General features: G+C 37.6%; 1 protein-coding gene across 1 annotated transcript in view; it reads right to left on the bottom strand.

Annotated features, from left to right (window-relative positions):
- SLC9C1 (solute carrier family 9, subfamily C (Na+-transporting carboxylic acid decarboxylase), member 1) overlaps positions 1-10,606 on the bottom strand; it is a 138,469-nt gene that overhangs the window by 111,399 nt on the left and 16,464 nt on the right. Inside the window, exons 4-6 of the mRNA XM_006864212.1 lie at positions 10,215-10,380; positions 8,545-8,673; positions 2,926-3,087 (exon numbers count right to left, since the gene is read on the bottom strand). Of these exons, the coding sequence (XP_006864274.1) occupies positions 2,926-3,087; positions 8,545-8,673; positions 10,215-10,380 (457 nt within the window). The remainder of the gene's footprint in view (positions 1-2,925; positions 3,088-8,544; positions 8,674-10,214; positions 10,381-10,606) is intronic.

The following is a 10,606-nucleotide window of genomic DNA, read 5'->3' as shown; positions in this document are numbered from 1 at the left end:
AGTACAGTTGGAATGCTCCTTAGAAGTGAAGATGGCAAGACTTTGTTTTTAGTACTTTGGACATGTTGTCAGGAGGGACCAGTCCTTGAAGAATGACATCATGTTTGGTAAAGTTGAGGGTCAGTGTAAAAGAGGATTACCCTCAACATAATGGATTGACACAGTGGCAGAAACCATGGGATCAAACCTAACAACAATTGCAAGGATGGTTCAGGACTGGGTAGTGTTTTGTTTTGTTTTTATCAGATCACAGAGTTAGAAGCCCTGGGGTGGCACTTCAGGATAAGAACTGGACCACAGGTTGGCAATTTAAACCCACCAGTCACTATTCAGAAACCATATAAAGAGTCATTATGAGTTAGAACTGATTCAATGGGACTTAACAACAATATAGAGTTATGCAATATATTATCTGTCACTTTTATAAATTTTAAAGTCACATGTTTTTAAAACACCACAACAATAATTCTGCTATCTGCTTCCTCCCAATTAATGTGTAGCAGACATTGTTCTAGTTTATATATAAAATTTTACATTTAATATTAAAGAATACTGTGGTTATACCATTTTCTGTCATATGGGTCACTATGAGTAAAAACTCAAGTCAATGGCATCTACAACACCATATATTTTATACACACACACGTGAACCAGATCTGATCCCTTCTCTATTTGATCTACTTTGTAAGTCTATTTTACAACAGTAGTATTTTAACTGCTGACCTTGTGGTTCAAACTGACCTTGAGGTCAAGTACTTATCATACAGCATCACACCAGGACTCTTGTATTTTAGTTAGTGTGGTCTTATTAAATATTTTAATGCCTTTTCAAAATTGTCTTGTCTGTCCTTATACATTAATACTTTCAAATGAACTTTTGGGATTGTTTTATAAAATTTCAAATCTAAAACCAAATTTCTACTATGGTTTAATAGGGATTTGACTAAATTAGTATTATTATAACACTATTTCATCTTCTCTGTGCTGTTGTAATTGTTTTTGTTAAATGCCATCAAGATGGTTCTGAATCATAGCAACTCTGTATAGGGTTTCTGATGAGTGGCTAGTGGATTTGAACCACCCATCTGGAAGTTAGCAGTCCAGTGCTTTGGTCTTCTCTAGAAATGACCATTTCTAAAATTTGTTATTAATTTATACCTGGTCAGAAATTGTACCTAAGCTAGAAACAATCCTTTTAGCTATTTATTTACATATCATGACCTTTAAAGGCTTCAGGTACTCTGAAAAGATCTATTTCTGAACTAGACATTACAGTTTGTTTGGCAATGGAGATATCTGGAAAGTTTTCATTAAGCTATCTTGAAAAACTAATAAAATAAATATTAAGCCAGGTCAGAGTGAAGGTCCTTTTATATTAGATTTACATTTACTCTATCCCATGTTTTCATGGGATTGGGTCCTAGTAGTTTTATTTCTAAGATGTCTTCTGACATATAACCTTAAAAGTTTAAAATTATAGCCTTATGTATAGCCATTAATTTTTGAAGCTATGGTTACTAACTACATCATGTTAATGAAAATTATATTTGTTTGAATACACATGTTGTATGAATACATGATGACAACAAAAGTCTTTCACACCAAAAAATAAAATATGAAAACTGTTGTCATGAAGTAGACTCTGACCCATGGAGATACACATGTTAAAGATTAGGGTACTTCTGGCTGTAATCTTAACAGAAGTAGATTACCAGGTCATTCCTCCATTGTAGAATGGGATGGTTTCAAAGCACCATAATAGTTAGGGACAAATAGTCTGAGCCACCTAAAAACTTGATCTTTTTCTCACTACTTGTTAAGCCATTATCTTAACTCTATAAATTCATTAGATTATAATTGGCTTTAAGCCACTAAATAGTTAGGAAGCCCTGAGATCCTGTGTTCTGCCTTTCTTACTTTCGACCTGACAATCATGAATCTTGTTATTCTAGAAATTTTCTAAGAAAGAGTATTTCTCTGTTTCAATTTATTCAAATTTTATGTTTCTCAGTAAAAAGAGATTTCTATATTTTGACCCAAACTTCTTGCTAAATTTCTTCCTTGCTATAGTATAATATTTTGCCAGTATGAAGAGAATCAGTTTTTCATATTACTTTCTAACTAGTCACTGCTGGCTTTTAAGAAAATAATTGATCTTCTCTGTCTCTCTCTGTTTTTGTCCTTAAGAAAACTGTCTTGGGTTTTCCTCTGTAGCCTACCACGTTGCAAATGATATAAGCATTTTCACTCTCAAAATATATGTAAACCTTTAAAAAAGTATTGCATTAGCTAGGGCTTGCAGAACTATTATAAATCATGGATGTGAGAATGGTGGTTGTTGTTGTTAACTGCTGTTGAGTCGGTTCCAACTCATTGTGACCCTGTATAGGGTTTCCAAGGCTGTAAATCTTTAGGGGAGCAGAAAGTCTCATCTTTCTCCTTCGAAACCGCTGATAGTTTTGAACTCCTGACATTGAGGTTAGCAGCCCAACTCATAACCACTACCAGAGCTCCTTGAACAGGTTTATAGATATATGTAAATTACAATCAATCCTTATATATCTTATAAACCAAGCAAATAAATTATTATTTAAGTATGCTTCCATCCACTGTCATTTACTGTCTGATTGATTATTAAATTACCTTGAAGAGGCATGTTAACAGATATCATTGTTACTGTGATTTTTGTCAATTCTTCTTTCATTTCCAATGGTATTTGCTTTGTATATATTGGTACAATGTATTTTGGGCAATATAGATACTGATGTCTGTTATTTCTTTTAATAGACTGTGTCAAAGAGATTCCTTTTTGATTAGCTGAAAATTGGTTTGTTTTTAACCAGTTTTTGCCTGCCATGTATCTTCCATACATTTATTTTTAATTTTTCTATATAATTTTGTACTAGGGATATGCCCCTTACTTACAAATATAAAAGATGAGGTACAAAACTGAAAAGCTGAGACTTATATGATTGATATCATCTCCCCAAATAGTTGACATCCACAGTTGGAGTAATTTTGAACTTAGAATTCCAACCACAAAACTTGCTAAAACTTGGTACTCAATTTCACCCACAATGTCAGTGGCTGCAAGAAAAGGAAAGTTGGAAAAAGTTAGCAAAACATTATCAGTCATTTCTGGTTTGATGACAATGGGTTTGGTTCTGGTTTGGTGTTGTGATACCCTGGCTCAACTTCTTGTCATCTATAAAAATAGCTCATCGTGGGTTCTGGGAAGGCACTCTCCCACCAAAATAACAACAAATGTTAAAGAATGATGCTAGACTATTAGGGTCTCTGAATCAGGGAGTAGTGGAAAGCTGCAGATGGTCTAGAGTCTGATATGAAGAGTCAAAAAGTAGGAACATTGCTTCTGCCATTATCCTGGCCACTTCTCCAGCCACATGGGCTGTGTGTGCTGTCAACCAGGAAAGTGGCCCCCATAAAGCAGCGGGGTTTCTCAATCCATGCCCCCTGCCTGTTCAGAGACAGGACTCCAAGCTTCTGCTCTAACATCAACAAAGTCAACCTCCTCCCTAGGGTATGTTCTGAGTGTGCCAGCTTCAATGCCATCTAATAACTGTTGGCTGCCAGGTTGCTGCAAATTCATGTAGAAGAATACTTGCTCCTACAACCATCATTATCCCTACATGTGCACCCATACTCCCATTGATACTGAGAATTGATGGCTGAGATGGCTGTGAGCTGCAAAGCAGGTGTATTGAGTGGAACCTGCTCCCATAGCCAACAATCTACAGGTGGGGCTTTGAAATCCACAAGGCAGACCTCCCTAGGGACCCATATGGAGAATACAAGTCCTTGGCTATACAGTAACCGTCAAGTTTCCGGACTGCTGAAAATTGCTACAGAAGCTATTCTGCAATGGAGTCTGCTCCCTACAGGCCTGCCTGCACATAGCAGATGCACACCAGATCAGTTCTCTGAAATCAGCTGGGCAGAGCTTCGCAGGCAGTTTGAGTCTATCTGCTTTCCTCTCTTGAACTTCCAATAATCAGTGCTGAGGCCTGCTGACTGCAACGGTCATGAACTAAGAAACATGTACTTTAAGTGGATTCTGCTCCCATAGCCAACATACTACAAATGGGGCTCTATAATCAACAGGGTATCCCCTCCCCACCTGGTAACTGTCTGTTGCTGAGCTGATAGGAATTGCTATAGAAGGCTCGTTACAGTGGTGCCAAGAAGTAGATTCCTTAATTGGGACCTGCTCCTCCCGTTAACACAGGTCCCCTGAGTCTCTAAAAGCTGTAAAATAGTTCTTTATGAGGCCTGTCTGGGGAGTGCCAGCCACTCCTCCTCCTGATGCAGTTCAAAGTATGCCTGTGCTTTTCCTGAATGCCAGCTCAGATATAAGTTACTCTTCCAGAACAAGCAATGAAGTCTAGAACAAAATTTGAGGGCAACAGCCAGCCCAGCAGTGATCTCATTGGGTGTGAGATCAGACTGAAAATATGGTTGCAGAAACAGAGCCGAGGAGGGAACTGATAATCAGAAGAGAGAGAGAGAAGACTGTGCTCCCTGGTAGACAAAATGCAGAGTATCTCTCCTGAGTAGTGGCCGCATACTTTGGTGGACAGATTGAACACTGCATGTTCTTTGATGTGTTTGGGAGATACTGAAAACTCAAAATCAAAACCTGAGACTTTCAAATCCTAATTACTACAGGAAGGAGAAGGAGCTATCTCAGAGACGGAGAGTAAAAATGTAATAATGACTAGAAGGCCCCACCTGCTTAAGAATTTCTTGCAGGATGCAGTGTGGGGGAAAAAAAACACACCACAAGACACTTGGTAGAAATAAGAAAACAAACATCCTCAAAAACTCCAATGGTCCAGAAGAGGCAGCAAGGTGATAGCGTAGGCAGAAATGCTATAGAGACACTCTACAACAAAGATACAGACAACCAAATGAAACAGACATAGGTGATGGTTCTAGAACCCTGAGCTTCAGATGAAGGAATAAAGAAGTGGATTGATTGCTTACTAGGAAAGGAAGTTAAACAGATGAGGCCAAAAAGAAGGTGAAACACAGGTACTGAGGAGACATGGCAAAACCATCTTAAACTTTTGCGAGCGACCTTTGAGAAAAGACTATGGGTTGGTGGTCCAGAGGTGTAACTATGACCCGCAGATATAAAGGTGTGATTTTTTTTTTTTTTCTTGTTTCCCACATTCCTGTGGTGAACAGAGGCATGGTTGACCTCATCCATGTACACCCCCAGAAAAACGCCCCCTTTCCTGGTGGTCAGAGCCACATGGTGGTGAGCCATGCAATTGTGAGTCAGGAGTTCCCCACACCAACCCTGGTACCTGGATTCAGGTGAGCCCCACTACAAATCTGCAGGGCCTGCCCTAGTCAACCCACCCTCAGTAGGAGAGGAGGCTGAACATATGTGGGGTTGGGAAATTAATAGTATTGAAGAAAGAAATAGAAAACTCTACAATAATAGTGAAGTTGATACAGGAATGGACAGTGTTTCGTTCTGTTGTACATGGGTTCACTATGTATTGGAATTGACTTGATAGCACCTAATAACAACAACAATACTACTTGGAGATTTTAATATACCATTTTCGATGAAGGTCAGAACAACTAGAAGGAGACTCAACAAAGACACAAAAGAAGTAAACAACACAATCAACTCATTTGACCTCATAGACTTGTACAGAGCACTCAACCAGGTAACAGCACAATTCACATTCTTTTCCAGTACACATGGAACATTTTCCATAATATATCATATGTTATGCCAAAAAGCAAGTCTCAATAAACAAAACAGCATTGAAATATTACAAAGCATCTTTTCAGATGTTTATACTATACAACTAGAAATCAACCACAGGAAGATCAAGGAGAAAAAAAAAAACGTCAAATACATGGAAATTGAATAACACTCCCCCTAAAAGATACTGGGTAATAGAAGAATGAAACATGAAACAAACAAAAGACAACCTTGAATCAAATGAGAACAAAAACACAGCATACAAAAACCTTTGGGACACAGCAAAAGCAGTGTAGAAAGGGAAATTTACAGTAATAAATGCACACATCCAAAAAGATGAAAGAACCAAAATCAGTACATTAATGTAATATCTCTAATGATTAGAAAAAGAACAGTAAAGTAAGCCTTGTTGTTGTTGTTGTTAGGTGCCATCGAGTCAGTACCGACTCATAGTGAACTTATGTACAGCAGAATGAAAAACTGCCCGATCCTGGGCCAACCTCAATTACTGTTGCCACGCTTGAGTCCATCAATGCTGCCACTTGGCCGATCCATCTCGTTGGGGGTCTTCCTCTTTTTCTCTGATCCTCCACCTTACCAAACATGATATCCTTCTCCAGCGACTGGTCCCTCCTGACAATATGTCCAAAGTATGAGAGACAAAGTTTGGCCATCTTGGCCTCCAAGGAGCACTCTGGCTTCACTTCTTTCAAAATGAATCTATGGGTTCTTTTGGCAGCCCATTGCACTTTCAATATACTCCTCCAACACCATAACTCACATGCATGAATTCTACGTAAGCCTACTACCTCCAAAAGATTACAAATAATAAAGTTTAGAACAGAAATCAATGAAACACAAAGCAGAAAAAGGATAGATAGAATCAACAAGACAAGAATTTGATTATTTGAAAGGATTAATTAAATTGACACGCCATTGACAAATCTAGCAAAAAACAAAAAAAAGAAGCAAATAACATGAATAAGAAATAGAATGGGCGACATTACAACAGAACCAATGGAAATAAAAAGGATCCACGGTACTTAACAATAACAAGGAAGAATTGTATTCCAGAAAATCTGAAAATCTAGAAGAAATAGACAAATTAACACAGATGAAAGTGGAACAAGAGTACTGTTGTTGATGTCAGATGATTTGGGTTGAAAGCAGAGAATATCATAAAGATGTTTATTTGTGCATTATTGACTATGCAAAAACTTTTGATTGTGTGGACCACAACAAACTCTGGATAACATTTCGATGAATGACTATTCCAGAACACTTATTTGTACTTGAATACAATTACATACATAGACCAAGGAGCAATCATTCAGACATAATAAGTGGACAATGAATGATTTAAAATCAGGAAAGGTATGTGCCAGGGTTGTATCATTTTTCCATACTTATTCCATCTGTATGCTGAGCAAATGATCTGAGAAACTGGCTTACTTAAAGAAGAACATGGCATGAGTATTGGAGGAAAACTCATTAACAACCCAGGATATGCAGATGATACAACCTTGCTTGCTGAAAAGGAAGAGGACTTAACATATTACTGATGAAGATCAATAACTATAGCCTTTATTCACTATGGATTGCATCTCAATGTGAGGAAAACAAAAATCCTTGCAATTGAACCAATAAGTAATATAAATGGAGAATACATTGACGTTGTCTTTTATTCAAAAGGCTTCATTTTGCTCAGATCAACCATCAATCATGGAAGCAGCAGTCAAGAAATCAAACACATTGCATTCGGTAAATCTACTGTACAAGACCTCTTTAAAGTGCTTAAGAGCAGAGATGTAAGTTTGAGGATTAAGGTATGCCAGACCCAAGTCATGGTATTTTCAATAACCTCATATGTATGTGACGGGGGTGCTCAGGGTTAATGTGCTGTGGGTTAACGCACTGGATTGCAAGGTTGGTTTGAACTGCAAGGTTGATGGTTCAAGCTCACCAGCCTCTCCTCGTAAACCTTATACAGGGTCGCTATGTCGCTATGTGTTGGAACAGACTCCATGGCACATAACAAACAAAAACATACATACATACATATACACTCTCATGTACAATGAAAGAAGGAATAAGGAAAGTTTTCTCTGTAGACTGCAGGGAGATAGTCTCAGTGCCAGGGAAAGAGAAGTCGCTTCCTCTCATTGCTACTGATGGACACACTATCTGATTTATTGGGTAGGCTAACGTAAAAAATATTTCTCATTCTTTGTTATCAGCATTCTGGTTCAGCCTAGGCTGATGGAATGCTGCTCCCATAAGCATCCTCATGAAATGTCATGAAATGCCTTATAAGCAAAACTGCAATTACTATCAAACAAAGTCAGGTGCGGTGTGGCACATTAACTGTGGGTTAATGTGTTGGACTGCAAATTTGGTTTGAACCACAAGGTCAACTGTTCAAATCTAGTAGATGCTTCTCAGAAACCCTATACAGGTGTTAGATGTGATTGTTGTCCTTGTTAAGTGCTTTTCAGTGTGTTCTGACTCATGGTGACTTTGAATAAGTGTGATGTTGTTGTTGTTAAGTGCCACCAAGTAGATTCTGACCCATAGCAACCCTGTACAGGGTTTCTGAGGAGCAGTTGGTGGGTTTGAACTGCCAACCTTGTGGTTTGTAGTCCAGTGCTGTGATAGTACATTGTTAAAGGTCAATCACTATATTATTACTCACTACTATATTCTACAAGTATACCTTAAGGTATGCTATTATTTAATTCTTGTCTATTTTCAGAAAATGTAGGATTAGAACTTTTGAAAAATGAAGAAAAAATTATTTTTACCTATGGAATAGTTCATTTGCTTTTGCATGTGCATATTTATTTTCAACATAGTTGAAAATATCATCAAAGATAAAATGGAGGATATCAGGCTTTCCCCATTAATTAAAGTGGCAAGAGATCTGGAAAGACCTATGGGGAAAAAGATTTTGTTTTTTAGTGAGGGAAAAAAAAACCATCAAAATTAAAGAATATTTGCAAATAGAGAATTCTTCTTAAATATGGATGGTTTATGTTACATAATTTCCCTTATATACTTACAACTATTAGTCAAGTTTGAAAACTTCCTACAAGGAAATTTTATTATATATCAAAGTGGCATTGTAGGATAGGCATAGATCGATTTGAACCTTAAGATGATGGTTCAAACCCACCAGACACTCCTCAGAAACCCTATACAGGGTTGCCGTGAGTAGGAACCAACTCAACAGCACACAACAATAACAACAACAACAACAGACTATCATCATCAAGGGCCAAGTTTTTTGTATCATTTGACATAGAAAAAACCTGTTGTTGGTGGTGTTAAGTGCTGTCGACTCGATTCCAACTCATAACACCCTGTATAGGGTTTCTGAGGCTTCAAATCTTTACCAGAACAGAAAACCTCATTTTTCCACCATGGAACAGCTAGTGAGCTCAAACTTTGGACCTTGTGGTTTGCAGTCCAGGGCTTATTGTATGGAACAACTGTGCCCCCCAATTGTCAAGTCAGTTATGGTCAATTATAGTTTATTTAAGTGAGATAATCAATTGGAACTCTCATTCCTTGTTTCAAAGACGAGATGAAAGCATGGAATTCATTATTATCTCTTTAATCCAGTCATTTGGTCTATAAAACACACGTAGTAGTAAGTCAGATCGATTTAAGACAGAACTTAATGACTGAGAGATCAAATGAATCCGTAGGCTAAGGCTTTATAATTCTGCAGCTAAGCACATAATTTAGTTAATTGTCTGGCTAATCTAACTATAATCTAGCCTGACTTTCCTATATGTTCATACCAATGGTACTAGAAATTAGTCTCCATGTATTAGTAACACTGATATTATCTACTTTCATCTTCATTTTACTTCATTTATGTGATATTCTAAATTTAAACCGAAACCCAAACCCATTGTTGTCCCGTTAATTCTGACACTAAGTCCGAGTAGAACTTTCCCATAGGGTCTCCAAGGCAGGAAACGTTACAGATGCAGATGGCCTGTCTCATATTTTCCCCACAGAGCAGTTGCTGAGTTCAAACAGCCAACCTTTTGGTTAGGCTGGTGTGGCGCTGTGGGTTAATGCGCCAGACTGCAAAGTCATTTGAACTGCAAAGTTGGCGGTTCAAACTCACCAGCTGCTCCTCAGAAACCCTATACAGGGTTGCTTTGGGTTGGAATTGACTCAACGGCACTTCACAACAACATTCAGTATTTAACTACTAAGCCATCAGGGCTTCTATTCTAAATGTTGTTGTTAATTGCCTAGGAGACAGTTCTGACTCATAGAGACCTTGTGTAAGGTTATCAAGGAGTGGTGAATTTGAACCACCTACTTTGCGGTTCAAACCTACCTGTGGTCAAGTGCGTATCCTACAGCGCCTACAACAAACAAAATATCTCAAAGCTAAGATAAGTTAATTGCAAAATAAGGTATTTTAAATGCAAAAAGAAAGAAAAAGACTTACCAAGATCTCTTACAGCAACTGCAGTCAGCATGGGATCTGAACTATATAGGATAAGTGAAAATAGTAACGATGGTATGATCCTTAAAGGTAATTTATTCACAGAGGACAGATACCAAAAAATGAACATATAATTTAAAAGAAAACCAGGAATTGTGATTATAATGATCTGCAAAGAGATTTTACAAATAGAAAAGTCAGATGCCTTTATAATTCTTTTTTTTTTTAAACCAATAATCAATTGAATCTTTATTAACAAAATATTAACCAAAATATACAGACCTTCCTTAGGGATCCTAGGCCTGATACTATGCTACAAACTCTGGGTTATATGCTAAATACTAAATCCTTCCCTATTTTCGTCATGAAATGCCTTATAAGCAAAACTGCAATTA

Source organism: Chrysochloris asiatica, unplaced genomic scaffold (assembly GCF_000296735.1).
Source record: "Chrysochloris asiatica unplaced genomic scaffold, ChrAsi1.0 scaffold00061, whole genome shotgun sequence".
Lineage (NCBI taxonomy): Eukaryota > Metazoa > Chordata > Mammalia > Afrosoricida > Chrysochloridae > Chrysochloris > Chrysochloris asiatica.
This window is presented reverse-complemented; position numbering and strand designations above follow the sequence as displayed.